This window comes from Dendroctonus ponderosae, unplaced genomic scaffold (genome assembly GCF_020466585.1).
Source record: "Dendroctonus ponderosae isolate FM_Combo_2020 unplaced genomic scaffold, Dpon_F_20191213v2 Dpon_F_20191213_1, whole genome shotgun sequence".
NCBI classification, from domain to species: Eukaryota; Metazoa; Arthropoda; class Insecta; order Coleoptera; family Curculionidae; genus Dendroctonus; species Dendroctonus ponderosae.
Window position 1 is genome coordinate 4,353,317 of NW_026017110.1, and position 23,925 is coordinate 4,377,241.

The window sequence follows — 23,925 nt, forward strand, 5'->3', positions numbered from 1 at the left end:
ACAAAACTTGAATGAGAGAACGCGTTGGCATGTAAATATTTGTATCAGTACCTAGGGAGTTCAACTGTTAAGTTCAACAATTAGGAAACTCTGAATTATTATCTATTGCGTCAAAGCTATAAAGCTTCATCATGGTTCTTTTTCTTCTAATCGCCAAAAGTATCGAGCGTCAAACATTAGCTGCATTATGGAAATTCTATTGAAACCTATTAATAATGCATCACTTTGGTTGAATGGATGAAAAGTCCTTAATTGCTTTCCGTTTTAATTACGGCGATTTCCGGGCCACATGCACCTTTCGAAAGTTATTACAACTATTCGTGTATAGGTTTCCAACTCGCTACGAATAAATAGGTTTTGCCGTTTGCGGCGAGTCATAAATCGATAGTTTAGGGCGATTTGTCGTGCAACATTGAGAAAAACAATTAGGTGAATAAAATGGCATTTACCTGTAACAGCAGCGAGACAACGACAATCCCTTGAGCCTTATGCAGGGCCTCGGAGAAATTCGTGTAAAGCTGCGAGTTGAATCCGAAAATCTGAATCTGGAACAAAACAAACTGGCAAATGGACAAAATAAGCTCTAAATAGAGTTGGGCGAAATTGGACAGACGATGTTATTTTCGTTGCAACAGCGAATATATTTTCTGCTTTGACTCGTACCGAATTTTTCCTATTTTGGGAAAAATTGATTTAAGCGTACGCAGGAATATGGCAACTTGATTGTTCTCTGCCACAATTCGCAGGCATGTTAACATGGCAAAAATTCAACCGATAGAAGGGCATTAATTAAACAAATAGTTGCTAATGGAAAGGCCGTTTGTTCCTGCAAACATACTAGCCGCATCTCTATTTAGCACACTGATCGTTTCCTGCCCAGTTGAGAATGCAAGTAAAACCGTAAATGTGAGTTATGAGTGAGCCCACGGCCTTAATTGATATTTGTGGTCTTACGTCCGCAATTGGAATCTTGCAGATAACCGCCGCGCCATTTAATTAATGCCAACAGAATGTGTGGTGGTTGGAAAGTGCAGCTCTGCCGCAAATTATTCAAACATTCAACGAGATTCTTGGTTGATTTTTGAGGAGAAAAATTCGCTTTAATACTGCTTCAAATGGTAAGTGCGCTTTAATGGAGAAATTATCAAGTTTAGAACTAGGAGGAGCCAGATAGGGTCGCTAGTTGAAGTTAATGCATTGCGCTAATACGAATTTTATCACTTGATCGTAATAATATGTGATGAAGATTGCGATAGGGATTTTTAAAAGAAATCTTATGAATTAAAGGCCATAAAATATGTAAAGCGGCCTTTGTACATGAAACTATAGAAAAACGCTAAAAAAAATGGGATATTATTTTCAACTAAACTTTTAACCTCTTTGGAACCTTCTAAGCATATTTTAATATAAAAAGGGCAATTTTTGAGCCTTTGAAATAGACTATTGCAACGTGCCTCATGTTCCGGGAACGATAATTTGAAATCGCGACAAATTCCCAACGATAAAAACACAGCAAAAATATCGAAAAGTTTTATATTAAACGTGTCGCTTAATCCGATAGAGCGTCTCGGCATTTTACAAAGGCAGAGCCGGAAGAGATCGAGACAGACGGAGAGGAAAATTTGATGAGCGCTCTCGAGCGGCCAATAAAGAAGTGATTGGCTAAAGGGAGACTGCAAAAATAAAGAAAGGTACAAAAATGGATTATGATTTTACGAGAAGTGTGATTTTCCCAAGCACCGAAAAACGGAGGTGTTTGATTAAACGCTGAATCGCTTCGGTTCAACTACGTGTGGTTGGTTCACAGCTCATTACGCTTTCTTCTTGCGAGCAAATAATAAAACTTCGTGTAGGAGCTCAAATGTGAAATGAATCAAAGCCGGTGCAAGCAGAAGTCAATAGTGATTCGCACACATTAATCAACTTACAGATATTTGAATAAAATTCTGGTAAATATTTCAAGTTGTTCAGCAAGATTTCAAAAAAAAATCAATTTTTAAATAAATTAACTCACAAATTTCACAAGTAGTTTCTTCTTACAATTTAGTTAAATTTAACATTGAATGCCAGTTTTCATCATTTATGTGTTCAACTCGACGAGCGGTGAACTACGAAGTCGCGTAAAGATCCGACAAACAACCGATACAACTCAACTACTCAAAAACGCCGCTGGCGCTGGACTAAATGCAGCGAAATCTCTACAAAAATCCCGCCTTTCGTTTGGCTGGACCAGGCTAGGTTTGACTAGTGTGATTTCACTTCGTAAGCAGATTTTCTTCATTCATTACTACGCAAATGCCAGAATGTTTCCATTTATTTTAGCGCTTAAGTAATTAAAATAGTTTTAATTAAATAATATTTTTTTGAGTTTGCTGAAACACTGTAGCGCTTATGCCCTGGTCGCTACTACTTGGTTGTAAATCTGCAGCATCTCTTTAATATTAATTAGAATTCTTTCTAAACGAAATAAGTTGGGCCTTGCCAATGCGGGCAAGGAGGCAGATAAAAACTAAACTAATTCCTGAAATTAATCCGAGCAGATAATAAGGAATACGGTTTTCTCGAGGCAACTAACTTGGCAAGCCAAGTTAAAATTCGGGAAGGAATCTGGAAATTATCAATGAGGATAATTAGTTTAGGCGCAGATTTGATAAATGGGCTTAATATTCCCTGATAATCTTTTAGTTTAAAAACTTAAACGCCCGAGAGACGGCTGCAGACTGGGCTCTAATCCAGTTTAAATAATTTTGCGTTAATACCCGGGGAATTTTAACATGTTTTTCCTTTAGAATTTGAAAATCGCATAAATTGGGGGGCGGCTTTAATAAAACCCGGATTATGAGATTTCCCAAAAAAGTGCCTATGGGGTTAAATAATTTTTATCGAATTTATGCCTTGGGATCTTTCACTTTCGCAACGACTTTACGATGGAAAAAACCGCTTTCCGAAATTTCACCAGCCCATACTCATTGATTTAGATGGAAAAACGAATTGAGCAAATCTTGTTAGAAGTTTCAGACGCTTCGCGGCAGATCAAAGACGTAAATCCTTCTTTATCCAATCAGTCTTTTGCAGATTTTTTCGCTACAGCAAAGTTTCAGCTGCTGAGTACGAGATTCTGCTAAAACCCGTTGAAATTTATTAAATATCCAACCGGATATCAAGGCCATACATGGTTGTTTTTTCCTTCAACAACATTCCTACTCTGAAAAATACTTCAAAAACTTTTTGTTTGCGAATTTCTACTGATTGTTTTATTCAGTTTATGCAATTATTGTCTGCGGCTCACTTGTTTGTATTTATAACGCCTTCCTTTTAACCGTCTCGCCATAAAACTTCCCGGCAAAGTGATTTCCCAATTACTCAAGGTTTTTGTGGACTTTGATTATTGTAATTGATAGAATTGACTTCCTCACTTCATTCATTACCGTTAAACTGATTTTTTTCGGAGTCGTACATTATTTAAGTCTCGGTTGATAAAGCATCCGATTTTCGATTCCAGTTCCGACGATTCGCCCTCGAATGCCCGAAAAGAAATATATTCTTTACCTCGACGAGGAGGACATAATTTAGGACGATAAGGGCATTATTTCTTGGCGAATCTTCATTCAGAATCGACTCCGTAACAAAACGATTACAGTTAAAAGGCGGGAGCGCACATTATAGATTCCCCATAAATACCGTTGAACATGCTCAGCAACACAATAATCATTTCGAGTGGACTCCGAAGATAAGGTCCCTATTTCACAGTGGTAGGGAAACGTATCACTAAATAAGAAGGAAATTTCGTATTGCCCAACGTTAAAAAATTGTCACTATGTCAGCTGTTATTCAAAAAAATACATACATAAATTCAAAAATTTTTCATTGTATTAGAAACGCTTTAGAAAATCATCCTAATTTTCCAAAAGGGGAACAGTTTCGATATTTATGATAGGAAAACCCAAATTAAAATTTCACTGCTTGATATAAATTTAAAAATTATGTATTTATTTGCGTAAGTTTATTTAATTTATTTTATTATATTTAATTATTGTACTTTGGAGTACTGCTAAATTTTCCACTACTTAAACGCCTTTGGGTTGATGCTAAATAAACCGAGCAAGCAAACTCTGTTTCAAAAAAATCGTTGCGTCGAAAATAGAGCATCTCGAAGTTCGTTCTTGTTCATTTGTGAGCGATACTTAATATTTAAAATACTGAAAATTTGAAGTAAATCGGAGTTACGCATAGCTTGCTTCCAATTAAAAGACTCTAATCTGATGCTCACTAAACCGCACAGAGTCGGTTTTAGATAAGGATTACATCCAAAATAGAGCGTGTAGAAATTAGTCTTCTTGCCCATTTGTGAGCAACACTTCAACTTTAAAACACGGAAAACCAAAATAGTGGAAAACTTAACACTAATAATAATAAGCAAACACGCTTTCAAAACATTCTCACATCCTAAGTAAAGCACACAGACTCGCCATTGGGTCCATTTATGAAAGACCTTAACACTTAAAATTTCGCAATTTTGAAGCTTCCAACTCAAGATTTAACTGCGCTCTTAATCCGAAATCATTTCCAACTTGGGTATATTGGAAAATCAGCTAAAACTAAGGCTTCCCAGTGGCTGTATGCTTGAAAAGAACCACTAGATACTCGTCTACCTGCCAGCTTTGTTTTGTAGAAGCAAACCTTTTAAAGCACCCATATTATTGGGATCAAAGCTAAGCTCTGCCTGTGCCAGCAACTGAAACATTCAGCTCTGAGACTTTTATCGGGAGTTGTTTGTGCTCGCTGCAAAACTCTCCACTATCAAAACTGACAAAACTGCATGCGAACAATGCAGCCCCAGCTTCTTTCAAATAGCGCACAGCCCAACTAAAGCTTATGAATTCGATTTAAATGCAACACAATGCAAAAAGACACAAAGAGTAGTCGCGTCGCTGATTCCGAATTCGATGTGTGCGTCTGCTTCAATGTGCTCAAAGCTGAGAGGTATTAATTTATACTATTGAGGCCTTTGCCTGATAAAATTCGCTTTTCCATCCACACTGAGCCGGTTGATTGTTGTTGTTCTGCTGGATTTTGCCTGGAAATTGATAACAGTTTCAATAACAGGCACATTTTGAGCTAAGTGGGCGAGAAGTTTAAACATGTACACCTGAATTTGGCTGACAATGTTCGATTTAAACGTTCCATGTTTTAAAGATTTAGCTTTCTTACAAACATGGTCTTGTTTTTCAAGAAAAAAAGTACAAAATATTCCATGAGATACCATTTTTTCCAAATTACATTTCAGAACATTTCAATCCATTGCCCCTTTTGCTCCCTAAATTCCATGAAAATCGCACAGTAATTTCGGAACCGTTTACATTAAAAAAAATATCGTAAATTTAATCAGGAAAAAAATCAGATTGATCACTTATCAGTGGCATTTCCGAGTAGTAAAGCACTTAATGAAAACATATTTAAAAGTCCAGGAAAATAATCTTGGCAATTACAACATCCACTTCCTTTAATGGAAGGCGTTGATGTGTGTATTGACTGCCATTAGCATTAAAAAAAATATTCTTGTTTCAACATCGATATTAACCCAAATCTGAACCAATGCATCATTAGGGTTTCGATATACCTCGAATATTTATAGAATTATACCCAGAAAAAATATTGTTTAATGGCATTTATACGAGGACGGGAGACGGGATAGTATTATAATTATAGTGTGGGCCATAGCGTGGGTTTTATGTTTTTATTTATTTTGGGTATTTTTTTAATGGAGTCTTTTGGTTCATTTGTATTATTTTCAATTACATTTTCAGTATTATTTATACACTGTTCCCATATATTCTTCCACTTCTATAGTGGGGCTATTTTCCTCCAAAAAATACTTTTATGTACACTGTGGGAGTCGTGCAGTCTCCATAGATTTAGAAAGGTGTTCCTTTGCTGCCCAAGCAAAGTCTCAAGAATTCAGTAATTCTAAAGATCACTGGCTTTTTCGGTTTATGGACTATTTTTTCCCGTTCTCTAGTCCCGGCCATTGAATAATTACGCCCAATACATCAAAGAGCCTTCCATTTAAAAGAGAATTTTAATTTATGTGACCAATATTTTAATCTGTTTGTTTATTCAATAAGTCAGGTCCACAGAGCAAAGACGACATTTCCGATATGAACATTTCTCGCCGAACTATTGAAATAAGTTTAGTGCAGGCACGGTTATACAGTAGAACACCATAAAAAAAACATTAATTTCTGCCAGAAATGGAGCTGCTAGGCTTGCAATAGACAACCGATGGAATGCAGTAGTTAGTTTGAATTTTATTTTTGTCATTTTAGAAAATTTTTAAATATTTACAATTTTAATCGTTGGATTACTGGTGTCTCTTCTGCAAGTAACCACAGACACTTTATAGGTCCAGTGCGCCTTGATGACTTTTTGAAATAGCTATACAGGGTGATTCAAAATTGGCGCCATTCGTCTGGAGGTGTTGTCTGGCGGTGTTTTGGAAGTACAGAAAAAATAGTAAAAAAAAATTCTTATTGAAAACTGAGAAATTTGCAAAAAACTATATTAGAAAAACGGCAACAATGGTTTTCAAGGTAATCTACCTAATTAATATGAGGTAAATACCTGTTGCTTCGTAATTATTTAAAACTCCGGTAACCAGGGATAAGTAGAGAAAGTGACAATAAGATAGACAAGGATAAACGGTAAATTCAGCAGGAATCGTTGAATGACCGAACCTATTTCGAAACTCATAACCGAATCGAATTATTAATCTGTTTACAAGTTACGAAAACATACATTTGAGTCTGTAACTCTAAACAAGTGCCTGTGTTTAATTTAAAATTACCTTATTACGCACTCTTCTCGAGCAGCTTTTTGTATTCGGATAATTAACTCCTGCTCAATTTATACCACTGTTTAGTAATCCATTTTAATGTGATCTTACATACGTGGTAGGAATGTAGCCGGTATTTATTTGGTGCCTGGGAAAGTGACAGTTGTTCTGCAATGCTTGACGTTTCATCAAAAAATTGAAGAAGAGAACTTTTTTAATATAAAATTTGTTCGTTATTTGAAGCAAAATCGTAATTTGTCTTTTTGAATGCTTAAATATTCCAATAAGCTTCCAATTAAACATGGAACACTTTCAAAATAATGCTTAATAACATAGTTGAAATTCGCTTTTCAACTGTTAAAATCGTCTAGAAATTATCGAAAAAACATTTCACAATTTTTCTCGTACCTTCCAAGTGAGCCCATATTACCCCTTAAAAGGAATGACGCCAATTTTGAATCACCCTGTGGGTAAAAAATTCTAGATATAGAGGAGAAAAGCCTGAATCTTCGCCCTAATTAAACACGCAAACCGTGCAAAGCAACTACCTGGGAGTTGTTGAAATTTCAACGGAAATAGAGTCCTGAGTGTATGATATATCTCGCAGCCCGCAAAATACAGGACTGGAGTATGCGGTTACTAATTAGACAATTGAAATTAATTAGTTTGCAGTTAATGGAAATCCGCGGTATTTCTGAGTAAACTGACACATAGGGATTTAATTTGCAAATCTTGATAACCGTAATATTTTGCAAGATGTATCTGTTTTTTCGTTTTTGGGCTAAGTTTATGGAGGAAATGCAATTACCCAGAAGGTTCGTAATTCACGACGAGGCAGGCAAAAAGTTCCGAAACTAGTGCACTATTTCTCCGTCACGGGGTGACATTTCAGAACTTTCTCCAAGAAACTTTTGCTTTTCCTGTGCGGTGGTCGACGATATAAATGGTTTAATTATCGCGTCCCCAGTTGAGGATTTACAATTTGATTTAGCCAGACCTAAGGCACTACACTATCGGCACTGGGGGTCAAAAAATCTTTCTCAACCGAAATTAAATCATGCCGGGGTCCTTCCAGCTTATAAATCTAAAAACACCCTTTGTTACATTGCACGGCCGTAAAATGAGAATCGTACCCGCGAGACACATTTCTCGAGATCCTCGGAAATTATACTGTAGACGGTTACCTTCTTATATTTTATTTTTGCAGAAACACATAAAACTTAATCAGAAACCTGCTTTTTTTTCACTCGCTTTGACGTGCGATTTCGTCCTAGAACGGTGACTTGATCGTTGGAAATTTTATTATACAGCGAGCAGAAGTGTATTTGTCAAAACGTTTCCTGTTTTATGAAAAATTATTCCTAATCGTCAACAAGTGATGTCAGTTGTTATACAGTGAGCGCTGCAGGACCCAAAAAAAACTTTCTAAGAAATAGTTATTACTTAATTAAAACGTATTTAGTTACCAAAAAACTAATACGAAACTCTAAGGACTTGGAATTCTCCTTGTAATAAATGGCAAAAGCAACTTAGTTCAGACCAACCCTCAAAATCCTTCACTAATCCCAATCGCTTCGGTCAATATTCCAATGAAATTTTAACCACCCCGGAAACAAATACATGACGCATTAAAAGTGCAAATTATTCTCATTAACGCCACTTCAAGCGCATCTCCATTTAGCATACTTTTTATATGATCAGAGATTAGTAGACTACTAATCTCTGATCTAATCTCCATATTGCACGTTTTAGTTCGATAAAATCCGCAAATATTTGCCAAAAAAGTGCCAGCAAATAGGAGCATTTGAGTGTTTACCGCCGCAAGATTAATGGCTAGCTCGCAGTTTTGGGAAAAAGTACACTTAAGTTGTCTTTGGGAAAATTAATTATCTGGAGTAATATTGAGATTTTAGAGTGCGTTAAGTATTTTTCGTTGGAAGATGGTCAGCTCTAACCGGTCAATGCGTTTTAACTCAATAACTCTAAGGTATCTAATAAATCACAATTATACTTTGATAAAATGTGGAATCCTGTCGCCGTATTTTAATAGTAGTTTAATTTTTGTACATCAGTGATTTTCCTTTATATTCTATTATTAGAACATTAAATTCGACGAACATAGGAACTAAACATAAATTATTACTGGGAAAGCTAAACCTGAAAATAAAACCAAGAAAGCAGAAATAACCAATAACAACAGAAAAAATTAACGTAGAAGCACTATGGAATGAATCAACTAAAGATCTTTATCAAAGGAGACTAGCCGAAAAACTCGATAGAAATTCTGAGAACATAAACGAGAACATTAATAGCAGTTGGGAAATAATTAGAGAAAGCTTAGAGAATGCCGCTAGAGAAGCGCTGGGCACACGAGAAATCAAAAGTAATTCTGAAGGAACCTACAATAGAACACCGTGGTTTAGAAAAGAAATAAAAAAAAATGTAAACAAAAAGAGACGCTTTTTCTAAATATAGATCTCAAAAACACCAGAAACATACCAACAATACAGAGAAACACGCAATGAAACCAACTCAATAATCCGAAAATAAAAAAATGAGCATTGGGATAAGTTTTCGAAGAGATTGGAAGGAGATTTTTATAGCACACAAAAACAAATATGGCGAGTAATAAGACAACAAAGAAAAGAAATACCAGAAGTAAAGGAAACGAATAAAATATCGGAAGAGGAATGTATAAAATATCTGACAAAGCTATTTGGCGGACCAAATGAAGAAAAAGTAAATGTAAAAGCATATACAGGGTGTCCCGAAATTAGGTGGCCAAACTGAAACAGTGAAACCTGCTCTCATGCATGCATCGAAAAATGCTCCCTAACGCAACTATGCCTCCTTGAAGACGGGTCCTTCCAAGGGTTTTTTGCAAATTATTTCTAAACGGTTGAACTTCAAAACGTAAGTTTTAGGAACTTTAGTAACTTTGATATGCTGAATCTACACCTGAAATTAAAACTGTCAGAATTTCACCATAGGCGTATAATTTGCGGGGGGAGGAAAGTACAAAAAAGCTCTAATTTGTTATCTTAAATAAAATAAAAAAACTTAAAACATATCACGGTTTTATAAAAATATTACCAATATCCCTAAATCTAAGCATTGTGAGCATTTTTACTTTTACCGAGTATAAAAAAACAACTAGTGAAAATCTTCGTACAATTTTTTTGATAATTAAAAAAAAGGATAAATGATAAAAAACATTGCACGAATACATACAACACATGTTTTAATTTAAATCATATTTTCAGATCGGAATTTATGACTCAAATGCAAGAATTGCATCTTTTCGAATTGTAAAGGGTACATGATTTAAGAGCCAACGATTTTCCAGCACGTACAGAATTTTTCCGTTGGATTCTAAGCCACCAACATGATTTAAAAAGTATTTCATGTTAGGATGATGCAACCTTTTCAATAGGCAAAACATTCAGCAGTCATAATACTCATTTTTGTAGCATCGAGAATCCGAGAGTTGTTCGGTTGTTCTTCCAACATAGATTCTCATTCTATGTATCGGCAGGTGTCACAGGGGATATCTTGATAGGACCGATCATTTTACCAAGTAGGTTAAATACCCACAATTATTTAAATTTTCTACAACATGAGCTGTAAGAATTACTAGAGGATACTCCTATAAGCACTCGGTTAGAAATGTTCTTCTCGGCTAAACGAACATTTTCCGAGCAGGTGAATAGGTGGAGGTGGCCCATTAAACTGGCCAGCTCGATCGCCTGATCTAAATCCTTTGGATTATTACCTGTAGCCAGAAGCTGTAAGCCTGTACGAGAGGCTTCTAAGGCGGATTTGCGCGGCTGGAAATCAAATAAAACAAACCCTTTTTGAAATTCTCCGTGCCACCCAACATATTAAGAAAAGGTCCATAATGTTCATTCAAGAAAATTGAAATTTGTTTGAACATTTACTCCAGTAGATTAGTGTCGATAATAATATTTATTTAAAAGGTAAGATGTGTATGGACAGCAGTGATATTTTTGAAGTCATTTAGTTGGAAAATGGTGCTTCTGAACGAAGTACATTAAGAGCACCTTTCCTTCGTAAAATACTTCAGATGTGCACAATTTGTACAAAAAGATTCATTTATAGTCTCAAAAAAAAGTTAGAGCTTTTTTGTATTTCTCCCCCCCCCCAAATGATACGTCTAAGATAAAATTATGACAGTTTAAATTTTACCTCTAGATTCAGCATAGCAAAATTACTAACGTTCCTAAAATTTTCGTTTTGAAGTTCAACCGTTTAGAAATAATTTGCGAAAAACCCTACTACTTGGCCCCTCTTCAAGAAGGCGTATATCCGTTAGAAAGCATTTTTCCCTTTTGTTTCCAAGTTCATTTGAAAAATTAATATTCTTTTTGAGAGCAGATTTCACTGTTTCAGGTTGGCCACCTAATTTCGAGGCACCCTGTATACGACAACACGTAGAAGTTACTATAAATGAAGTTGACACAGCCTTGATATAATTAAAGAAAACAGAAAATCCACAGGACAAGACAGGCTCCAGAATGAATTACTAAAATACGGAGGCGGAAAACTAACACAAATACTAAAAAATCATATTCAGAACATTCTAACACAATGCAGAATCCCTAACAGATAACAAAAGTACAACAATTTTAATGTTTGAAAAAGGAGACAAACAGGAACCATCAAACTATAGAGGCATAAACTTGCTAGATACTGCACATAAATTAATGACCAAGGTTATTATTGATAAGCTTAACTCTATTATTTCACTCTCAGATGAACAACAGGGTTTCAGATCTGGGATATCATGTGTTTGTACTGAGACAGATAGTAGAAAAATCCATAGAATATAATAAACCGGCCTTTCTATGCTTTATTGACCTGAAAAATACATTCGGTCGGGTAAAAATAGTTGATATAGTACATCTGTTATACAAAAGGGACATTCCCATCAATATGATTCAAGACATTTACCACGCCACCAAAGTTCAGGCCCGCATTAATGGAAATTTAACAGTTGACATACCAATTAATAGTGGAATCAGGCAAGGAGATTCACTGAGCCCGTTGCTCTTCAATGTTATGATGGATGAAATAATAAAAAAAGGACGACTTGGCAACGGGTATCATATGGGCGCTACTGAAATAAAAATACTCTGCTACGCGGACGACGCCGTAATAGTTGCGGAAGATGAAAACGATCTGCAGATATTACTGCACAACAGCAAAAATATATAACATGATAATATCAGACACAACAAAATGTATTGCGACATCAAAAGAGCCCTGAGATGTAAACTTGAAGTAAATGGAGAAGTAATCAAACAAGAAATGTTACACACAAACAAGTTCAAATACCTGGGCATAGAAAGTTATGGAAACGTAGAAGAAGTACAAGAACAAGTGGCTAAAGCCAGCAAAGTGGCCGGATGTCTAAATGGCATAATCTGGCGTAATCAAGACCTAAAACAAGAAACAAAAACAAGGATTTACAAAGCGGCAATAAGACGCATCATTACTGATATAGCATAAACAAGACCAAACACATTCAAAACAAAATAACTTCTAGACACAGGAGAGATGAAGATACTAAGGAGAATCACAGGGAAGACTGATGAAAAGAGAAAGGAGGCAGAATATTAGACAAATGTGCAAAACGGAAAGCATCAATGATTGGGTATCGAAGAGAAAACAAGAATGGAGTCAACACAGAAATCGTATGAGAGAGGATAGTTTGTATTGCTACAGATAAGTCGCCAAATGGAAGACAAAGTAGGTCGTCCAAGAAAGAGATAAGGAGAAGAAGAAGAAGAAGAAGAATAAGAAGTTATTTTCTTCTCAAATAGTCGTCATTTTCTTCCTTCAAAAACAGGGTTTATTCAAATATTGCCGTTTTATTTAGCGGGAAACGTTAAATGTCAGTTACTTTTCCGTTTACTGCCACCTTGAATCACCATCATTTGCCGAGCAGCTCTATTAATATCCTAAACAATTTTAATTATTTTAATAAAGGCTAGTTCCTGACTGACTTCATTACGTTAGAGTCAACCAAAGCGACAACTGTTAAACAAAGATTCCGTTGAAATGCCTGAAATTTTCGCGGTATGTACACATTAATTTTAATATATTCAACGCTGTAATATACTTTAATTTTACTCATGATATCATAGCATTTCTCCATGCAATGAAACCTCTGGGGAAAATTATAATAAATAGAAGCTCAAATTAATTAGTCTCAAACCTTTACATATTTCCGCTGCATTTGCACATTTCCAATACTCTAACAGTGGTCGGATTTCTCGGGATTAAAATAGGAGTTGAATTAATTAGATGCGTTTTAAGAAGCAAAATTTGGTTTTCGTATGCAGTAGTCTCACTAGCCCTAACTAATTAAGTTTTCGATTTTTCCGTTTGTGGAAATTATTTTTAGGTCTTACATATATTCTTCCCTTATTCCACATGAAGTACCTACGACAGGCATACTCGCGCCGAATTTCATCCAAAAGTGTTGCCCCAGTGTTGAAATATTAGGTTTACGAACAAGAACCACACTTTTTCACACTGTGCGCTCTTGGCAGCACAAGAGTGTTTAGTTTGATGACGAAATGACTTAAATTGATGTTATTCACTTGATGGCTTAATCCAGCTTAATGGTTTCGCTCTTGAAATGAATAAATGATGGCTCTTGATCACCAAATCAATAAACACTCCCTAGGGAGCGATAAATCGTACCACGACTAGACCTGACACAATTGGTGCAGCTCTGCTCGACAAATGCTGTTTGTAGTAGTCGGCAACCGCAAGCGTTAAAACGGCAACTTTCCCCCTTTCTGGCAAGCTGAATTACTGTTAATTTCCTTCCCCTAATTTTGACTTTTAGGTAAAACCGAACGCCGCCGGGGAAGTCTCGAGCAGCCATTAAGCTGAGGCTTTAATTAGAAGAAGACCGGCTAATTTAAGAATGAGTTTCAATGTTGAGCAAATAGCGCTGGCGCCCATCCAGCCGATACAAGCCTGGCGAAAAACTGGCAAACTTTCAGCGCTACATCATTTCACACATACGGCAACTTTGCGAAGAATTTTATTAAATTTCTTACTTTCACGGAAGGGATGCCTTATGTTCTTACTGTAGGGAAAATCGGATACATCGGAAACCCATTTCGATATCGAGAAATGTTGAAAAGTTTGCGTTTTTCAGTGAGCGTAATGGAAGGCTGGATTGATAACAGGAAAAGGCTTGCGCTTAACTTTTTTGACGGCAAATTGATCGGAGAACAAAACCAGGAGAAAAACCTTTGCCCCCATAACTGTCGATCGGTGGACGGTAATTGGGTTACTTGGTCTGTTGCGAACGTTGTGACATATTCGATTCGGCTGCTGATTCGCACAGGGCGATAACTTCGTTATCGGGACGTCTCACGGGGATTTGATCAATTGATTTCGATGAAATACCCAAACTTTGTTTCTGCTAACGGTCAGCTCAACCAAAAATGCGATCATAATACCTGTTTTCAGTGCTTTTAATTGTCGGTGTTCCAGAACGATGCTGAACGAACGTGCTTACTATGCCGGAGGAGAGGATTTTTCTTGTTCAAGATGTCTGTGCAGAATTTACAACTTATAACTGAATAGATTCATCATCATCATCATGAAACGGTCTCGGTTGCGAAACGCTTATTGTCTGGTCTTGTCTTGGCCCATCTCGATTGCTCGCTCCTTGTTGACCAGTTCTTCACATGTTGTACAATTTTGGCCAAAATTATTCTCCTATTCCTCACTGTTGAGCTGAAGCCCGTTTACTTCACAACTGGTTACATAAATATTTGGAAACAAACCCAGATACTTACCTCGGCCGGAAAAGCATATCCATTAATGCTGTGCTCGCTTCCAAATTGATCGTGAAGCCCATAGTGAATGTGAATCTCTTGGAACTGATATCGATACGATAGAGGACCACCAGTAACGTTAATGTGACTGTGCGTGTCATTGTACACAGTGAATATCACACTGTGTCCGGTATTCATCATCGTTCCACTGATCTGCAACAGAACATACCTCTAAAATGCCAATTAGCTCCACTTAAATCTCGCTGATAATTATGTGCGATGCACAGTTTTGTCCAGATAAAGCTGGCAATACGGTTTAGATGTCGGAGTTCAGCGCAATGCTTCTGTGAAACAGTTTCGAAAGCAAACAAGAGGGCATACAGTTACGCAGAGAACTCGGATAAAATTACTTGATAACGTTAGTTTACGTTGTTCTCTATTTGGTTTTTGCCTGCTTTGTTTCCTTTTCGAGTGGCGTTTAATATTAGATTAGTAAAACTGTCGCCTGTAATGTAAAAGTAATGCTTAAATAATGACGGTGGCCTGTAGGGGCCAATATGGGCGCAAACAATTGCAGATTTTTTCAAATAAAATTTTCAGTTATTACAATGGTATTGTTTAAGACACTTGCCTTAAAAATATTTGAAAAACTTTTTCTGAACTGTTTTTGTTTCCTATTGGACCGCAGTTAAAAACCAAAAAAATAGTATACAGGGTGGTTTTTTAGTGCGAGAGAGTCCATTATATCCGTTGGTGTTGAACATTCGAAAAACAGTTTCATATAAAAGTTGTTGACGCACAAAGTGCGCACATTTTAAAAACACTTTATATGATACAGTGTCTCAGAAAAGCGAGGCAAGGTCAAAGTGTATTTTTTTAAATAGAACTACCTATTTTTCATTAGCTCATGGAATGCAGCTTGAAACGCTGCATATGCACCGTAAACTGTTTTTTTCTTACTTGCGACGTTTTTTGCATTTCTACTTGAAGCTCTGAAATCAACCGCTGTCAAATTATAATTTATTTTATTTAAAAAAAATTTAAAAACTTGTTACATTTTGGAAGGTGGCCATGGAAATCAATAGATAAGTGTCACAATTTGATGTTTCTTGACATATCGATCTTGACATATCGACATACATATAGTATATGACGACTAGTTTAAAAGTCATCCACATTATTAAAAAGCTCTTAAACAAATATGAATTTTTCTAAAGAAGATTTAGTGAATATGGTGTTCACACTGGGTGCTAGTGGTAAAAACTGTACGTTCGCTGCGCGACTTTATTATCAACATTCTCCTGAAAGGAGACAACCGCAAAAAAGGCGTTTGAAAAGTTAATGGAATGATTCATACGAACAGGAAATGTTGAATATGAGAAAATGGGCATACCAAAAACGGCTTCAACACAAGAAAATTAATTGGCGATTTTATTAAAAGTAACTCAAAATCTTCATACTTTCCAGAGAATAATTGCCAATGAAACCGCCGAAAAAATCAGCGGGTCTACAATACAAAAAATATTGGTAAAAAGTAAAATTCATCCCTATCACACCCATTTAATGCAGGATCTTAACAATCAGGACTATGTAACTAAAGTTAGATTTTGTGAATGAACTATGTATTATTTACTTATGAAGCAAATTTTAATAAAAATGGAATGGTTAATAGTCATTATTTACATTATTATGCAAATACCAAGCCTTATTTTATAAGAACAAATAGTCAAACCCGTTGGTCATTAAATAGTTGGGGTGACATTATCGGAAATTATGCGATTGGGCCTTACTTTTTTGATGGAAGAGGAACTGTAAGAATTTATTTTAATTATTTACAAAATGAATTGCCACGTTTAATTGATCATTTACCTAATTATATCAAGGAAAGAATGTGGTATTTACCTATGGAGCTCCAGTTCACCATACAGCTCAAATTCATGAGTACCTAAATAATGAATTTCCTGAGACGACGATAGGCAGAGGTGGGCCTGTTCAGTGGCCACCTCGTTCACCCGATTTAATAAAAATTGATTTTTTTTTATGGGGTTACGTCAAAAACGAAGTTTTTAAAATAACTCCAACTACAAAATATGACATGAAGGAACGAACCACGACTGTGTTTCGAAATATTAATAATATTGTTTTGAACTCCGTTAGCGATTCATTTGAAAAACGTATTAACAGTTGCTTAAATGTAAACGGAAATCATATTGAACATTTATTTTTCAATATTACTGTAGTTACAATTTTGAATTTTTATTTTTATAGACGTATGCAGTTTTATTGTATTTTTTGCTATGAATTTATGAATTTTATAAAACGGTGCACTTTTCTTCATTGATTATGTAAAGGATCATCAAATTGTGACACTTAATAATTTAATTCTATAGCCACCTTACAAAACAGAACAACTTTTTGAAGTTTTTAAATAAAATAAATTATAATTTGAAAACAGTTTATTTCACAGCTTAAAGTGTAAATGCAAATTTGTAACTTTGTAAATTGTCTATCTAATGACGTATTAATATACAGGTAGGTACTCCCATTTGAAAAGCAAAAGTTATATTGCGTTAAAAGTTTTAGATTTTAGTCCACATTGTTGACAATCTGTTCAATATTGTACATTGAATCGACATTTTGGTTCAATAGAATTCTTAACGGATCTGTGTTGATTGGAAAGACGTATTTTTTTGTATCTTCAAATGCTTTTTTTGTGTTTCTACAATGAATTTTTCGATACCATATTTTTAACCACAATTTTACTAAAATGGYYATAATCTGCCAACGTCGCAAGTAAGAAAAAAACAATTTACGGTGCATATGCAGCGTTTCAAGCTTTTCAAGCGTTTCAAGCTGCATTCCATGAASTAGTGAAAAATGGGCAGTTCTATTTAAAAAAAGACACTTTGATCTTKCCTCGCTTTTCTGATACACTCTGTCTCATCTAAAATRTTTTTAAAGTGTGCGCACTTTGTGAGTCAACAACTGTTATATGAAACTATTTTTCGAAAGTTCAACACCAACGGAAATAATGGACTCTCTCGCACTAAAAAACCACACTGTATTTCAAATAGTCTAATAACGATAAATTAGAAAATGCTGATTATTTATAAAAATCTAGTGCCAAACTTAAAGTATGATCAAGCGCATTTAGCGGCAATATTTATCACACTAAGGTTCCAATAGCCAAATATTTTAACTGCATCCGAATCAGTTGCAGTTAATGAATTTATATTTCTTCATATTTTAAACTTACTTTAATGACTTTGATCCGCCGACTTCCGCCTGATGACCAATTTGACCTTTTGAAAAAGCGGAAACTCATTTAGCTAAGTTTTCAATTATTACTTAGTTTTCAACATCTGCAGTCGATAGTGTTAAATATAAATCTATCAATGTAGGGAAAATAATTGTGACTTAAAATTCCCAATTTAATGGTCCATGAGTGGAGATGGAAAATTTTCCATATTCAATCTAACAAGTAAACCGCCATTAAGTGGTAAATCTATTAAAACAAATCAATTTGTATCGGACAAATTGCCATATTTGCAACGACAAACGCGACTAAATATTGAATGCATGACTAATTTTCCTGTTTTGTGGAAATCTGCTATTGAGGTTTTTTTTCGCTGAAAACAATTGTTTTAAATTGTTGTTTTATAGTTTTGTATGTCAGCTCTTTTATGTAAATCAGCAAATTGCAAGACTTTTTTGTAAGATACGGTTATATTACGCACCAGTTGGCCAAAATCTTCCACCTTGACTTAATTGCACCACCCTGTATGTATAAAAGATTAGTTGGCTCCAAATCAGAATGTTGAAATCCGGGACATAAGCAAACCATTTAACATTTCTTTAAAATCTTCTCGTGATAAAAACGATTAGTTCAATAAAGTTTTGCTGGCAAAAAACATTTGTGCTACAATCAAAACACAACTTCAAGCGGGATTTTTGTAGCAAAACCTTCACCTCCTTGCATGGTTCATAGACCGCTTAAACAATTCAACGGATGTTAACTAGTTGGAGTATCACAGTTACCATAAGAACTGCATCGTAAGCCACTTACCAACTAGTAAAACTTTAAACACTTGCGCGTCTGAGAGATTTAGCACCCGTCCATTGTGATTATAAGGGACATTTGCTTAAAACTTTCAGCGGTCAGCTCGGGTTGTTTGCCCTTTGGTCGAATTAAAATTGAACAGTAGAGCTGGATTTATATGTGGAATTGCTAACCTTGTGTTCATTTCACATTCACCGATTGTTGTTTATATTCACGGCCAGCAAATTGTTTTTTCTTGGTGAGCAGATTGACTTGGAATTGCACTTAATATAGTTGCAATATTCAGTATTTCCGGCAGCATGTTAAACTGCATTGATTTGGTGTTGCAGTGGCCGGATTGCTATGGTTCAATTTATCTGGTAATTATTCTGGAAAGTGTTATATAATGGGAAACCAGATGGAAATAGCATTTCGATGTTCCGTTTGGTTGATGAGAATTTTTACTAATAAGAACTACGGGCAAACGCTGGTGTTAACAAGAATTTGAAAATCCTAAGAAGGTAATTTTGCAATTACAAACTAACAGGAAAGATGCATAAAAATTGTCGCATTGAATTTTTTTTCGGATATTTTGTGCAGTAAAAAACATCCGCTCTTTTTATAAATTTTGCCTGGGAACCTTACTGTCCCAAGTATTTCCCTTGTATTTCACGATTTCCTTGATCCACTTTGTGCAAGTTTTAAATTTAAAAACTTGCTTTTGGCGGCAAATTGGTCGCAAGTGCTGCAGGTATGCGAGCGCTGATATCCAAAACCGATATTAAATTCGGAAAACCACATAGTGCATATGTTTAATAGTATATTGGTTTATCTGGATGGATTTGTACATTGCATGCATTTTTGCACATCTACAGTTCCAGATAAGCATACTTTCCCTGTTTTCTTAAGAATATGATGGCTGCTTCTGTCTTTGAACAACTCCCCAGATCAAGACCCTGGATTCCCGGCTGAATTTATTCAGAATTTCTCATAAACTCGACCAGTTAAATTACGCCCAATTGGTTCAGCGAGCACATGAGGTCATGCATTTCTAGGTCAAAAATCTTCCAGATGAAGCACATGAAATGATTGAAGACAATGTTTTTTTTTTGACTAATTTGCCACGTAAACAAGCAAAGCAAGGAAATTACAGGGTGGTGTAACCAAGACTGGAAGTGGAAGATTATGGCTAACGAGTGTTATTTTGACACAATCAATGGTGGCCATTCAAAGAATTATTTCCGTTACGCAAAGTGTTTCCAAAAATTCGTGTCAAACCAAACTAATGGTTTTTTTTAAGAAACACCCTGGCTTTTGCTATTGCATTCTCCCTCATTTCACTCTTTTTCGCTTCAGGAGAATTATCCAGAAAAGTAAGGTATTAGAACTGTGTCTTTAGCATATCAGGTGCTTGCATGGTTTCACGCTCGTTCTACTAATTTTCGTCCTTTGTGTCGATTGTCCACAATTAAATTTGTGAGGAAAGAGGAAAGAGAGGCAGCTTTTTGATTGGATGTTCAGTTAGTTCCCTCCTACGTTAGGTGTCAGGCCTGCAAATGCCATAAAACACCCATTTTTCGCTGTTTCCTAGGGCGGAGGTCGATGGACAGCCTGATTGAGCATTGATCGTAGGGGCTCGACCAAGGCTCCTCCTTTTCTAATCGACTGATTTTGAATCGTTTCATGTGGTGTTTGGCTCAAATCGGGCGGCGCTATGAATCACATGTTCTATAAGTGGTTTATCAGTAATTCTCAACCAAATTCATCTTATTACCGTATTGGCAGTGTAAGAAACCATGCCTAAATTACGTGACAATTCTTATCGCGGTATTAAGTGAGGGAGGGAAAAACAAATTAAAGCGCTTKACGATTTTTTGCTGGTTCCGATTTGTGCTGCCGCGCCGTTTAAGAGCCTAAGTTTATTGAGAATTTCTCCCAAACAGATGATTCATGCCCATAGAAGGGATCCGCCTCATTTCAGTCCAATATTAMMTAAAACRATTGACTACAGATCAATTGGAAGAGGTGGAGCAAAAATTGGCCACCTCGATCACCTGACCTAAACAATTGAAACTGTTCACTAGTGAGCAGAAGCAMAGGGAGGAGTTCCTTTTAACCCAATGATATCCGCTCCTGAATGTTTCCTAGTTAGAATTTATAGTGCCACGACTGTTAAAAGCTGAATCTACCTGATCAGCTACGAAACTGAGTGTAAATTTGTTCGAATCTCCTTCTTGTTACAAGAAAAGAAATATATGCAATTTGTTCATCCCTGGAACCTAGAGAACTGAATTTTTTACAGTCAGGACCCGCCTTAAGAAATTTTTTCTTAGATACCGCTGACACGACCGGTAATTTTACGTTTTTTATTAAGTTTTTCCCTTTTTTGACGATTTCTTCGTCACTGCTGAAACAATCCATGCTTGCACGATAAAACCAGAAACACAACTAAATAATTAGCGTTATTATGGCAGTGATTATTCGCGACTTTGCATGTTTTTCCTCGTGTGGCGTTGACTGAACATGTTTTTTTCGTGCATACACTGATAAAAACTTTAAAATCTGCTGACCTGAAGTGTTTTTTTCCGGTATTAATCAGAAAACGAAAATATAGGTCAACCATCGCCGTTGATCGACTAGGTTCCCTCACTTTGGCGCACTTGGACTTTTCACTGCACGTTTCTATATGTAAAACTTAAAATATCTTCTATTCGAATTCTTACCCTGTGCTTATCAATGTGCAACTGTCTCAAATTGGGGTCAAACAGCAGCTTGCTGGGCTCCAAATTGACCGGAGACTGTCGCCTACCTTTGTTACACAAAGACCATTCGGGATTGATCAAACCCCAAAACGCTGGACCTGAAACAAAACGAATCGCAAATGTACTCTTCAATGCTAGAGAGGCTGGTTTAGCTGAAAACTAGAAAAACTATTTGATCAAGCATGGCTATTCACTGAATTTCCGCCACGGCCCTCGAATAGATGATATTGAGCAGCCGACCAGACAAATATTGACTTTAATTAAAGCGAGCGCATGAGAAGAGAAAAATTACTTTTCAACTTAGGTCAGCAATGTGTCTTTTGCGAAAATTGCTATTCCTGATGTGCTTCACTCGAAAACCGCTCTCATGGCAAAAGTGTTTTCTTGTTTGCCAAAAGCAAGTTCAGTGCTAATTTGCCTTTTCTGGAAGTATATGAATGGAAATATGTGAAAAACTTTAGAAACACGCGGAAAACATTTAGTCGATTGCTACCTCCAGGCACAGAAGATAAATGAAGAAATGAGTGTCAGAGGCCTAATGATACCTATGAGGCCTAAAAAGGCAAAGTGGCCAGAGGAGATGAAGCAGAAACATATAATACATCAGAACTTTTCAGGGAATTTTCTCTAGTTTTATTATTAATAGTTATTGAAGCTTCCCTAGTAATTTCGCAATTTTCACCTCAGAGACTTCGCCTTCTCGACAACGACATATCTCAATGCCCAACATCTCATTTCTTAATCCGGCAGGTTTAAACTATCCAAAGTTGCCGCCCAGTGGCTGCCCTAGATTTAGTGGAAAGTTTCATATATTAATAGTTGATGTGTGTATATGGCAAGTTAGTCGGCCCAAGATGTTAAATACTTCGCCAGAACTAATCGGAGCACGTTAGTATTTCTCTAACTTTGTCTGTAGATTCATGCAACTCTACTTAAGAGCGTCCTTCAGTTAAAAACATTCACTAATTGAGTTGTTAGGATTTTTCAGTTATGAACTACCAGCTGAGCTGTGGTATTACTGATGATGGAAATAATTGGTTCAAATATTTGCTCAAAGTTGTTCTAGATGCAAGAGAATTTTTTGCTCAAGGCAATGCATAATTGGCTTCACATTTAAGCGCATGTCTTCCACAGTTATGTTTCATATTTGCATGCTTTGCAAATCAAGACAAATTGAGCTCACAGTTCATTCCACAAACTCTTCGTGCTTTCATAATTAGATAAAAAAAACGGATTAGCGGGAAACTGACTCCAAGGTTCCATTGAAGTTTTCTTTGCCTCAACATCTTATTTGCTGAAATTGACGATTTAATTGTCCGTTAAGTGGCATGTTACTTTAGTTGAAATGCTTCTGGTTTGCAAGCTTCGATGTCTTTTAATCGCCGGCTCAGGCTGAAATCGTTTCAAACCAAACCAGTTTGGAGATTTTGGCTGTTAACAATGCTAAGTTTTCTTAAGAACGTACACATTTTTTTGCTCCAATCTTCTTAATACAAAGTGGACTTTAAAACATCAAACTCATTTCAACAGCACAACCTTTTCACAATTTTCAAACACCCATTAAAGTGCTTGATTTGGGACAAAATGTATTCAACTACTAACTACAAAAGAGTTTTTGAAGGAAAAAGAAAAGCGGACACGCCAAAGTAGGAGACGAAAAGTTTTGTTCGATGTTCAAATTTCAGGGGAAGTCGTGGACAGTTTAATGGCTGTCTGGCTGACCAGCGAACAGACCTCAAAGTTTAATCATAACTCTATTCCACCCGAGAAGAATGGCTGCGTTCTCAAATGGCTTACGCGGATTAAGATAATAAGATTTAAGAATAAAAAATTAAAAAGAGGATAGTGGTTCCAGGAACATAGTGGACGGCAATAGATTTTCGGGTTCCAGACACAGACAAACAAGTATCGGATATAATTGCAGAAGGGCCTTTCAGGGCCACACCGAACATTGCACAACAACTGACGCTTTCCCAGACACCAAATAAATACCTGCTACATTCCTACCACTCATGTAAAATCACATTAAACCAATGGATTACTGAACACCGGTATAAATTGAGCAGGAGTTAATTAACCCAATACGAGAAGCTGCTCGAGAAGAGTGTATAATAAGGTGATTACACAGGCACTTGGCTGGAGCAGACTCAAATGTATGTTTTTGTAATTAATAATTCGAGGTTATGACTTTCAAAATAGGTTCCGTCATTCAACCATTTCTATTGAATTTACCGTTTATCCTTGTCTATCTTATTGTCACTTTCTCTTTTTATCCATGGTTACCGGAGTTTTAAATAATTAACAGGTATTTACCTAGCGCTAATTAGGCTGGTTATCTTGAAAAACATTGTTGCCGTTTTTCTAACATAGTTTTTTGCAAATATCTCAGTTTTTAATGACAATTTATTTTTTTTACTATTTTTTCTGTACTCCTAAAACACCGCCAGACAACGCCTCCAGAGGAATGAC

At 36.1% G+C, this 23,925-nt stretch overlaps 1 protein-coding gene across 1 annotated transcript in view; it reads right to left on the reverse strand.

The window, feature by feature from the left end:
* The window catches only part of LOC109533338 (carbonic anhydrase-related protein 10), a 119,445-nt gene that overhangs the window by 27,800 nt on the left and 67,720 nt on the right, over positions 1-23,925 (reverse strand). The window contains exons 4-6 of the mRNA XM_048663412.1: positions 21,418-21,554; positions 14,677-14,868; positions 450-545 (exon numbers count right to left, since the gene is read on the reverse strand). Of these exons, the coding sequence (XP_048519369.1) occupies positions 450-545; positions 14,677-14,868; positions 21,418-21,554 (425 nt within the window). The remainder of the gene's footprint in view (positions 1-449; positions 546-14,676; positions 14,869-21,417; positions 21,555-23,925) is intronic.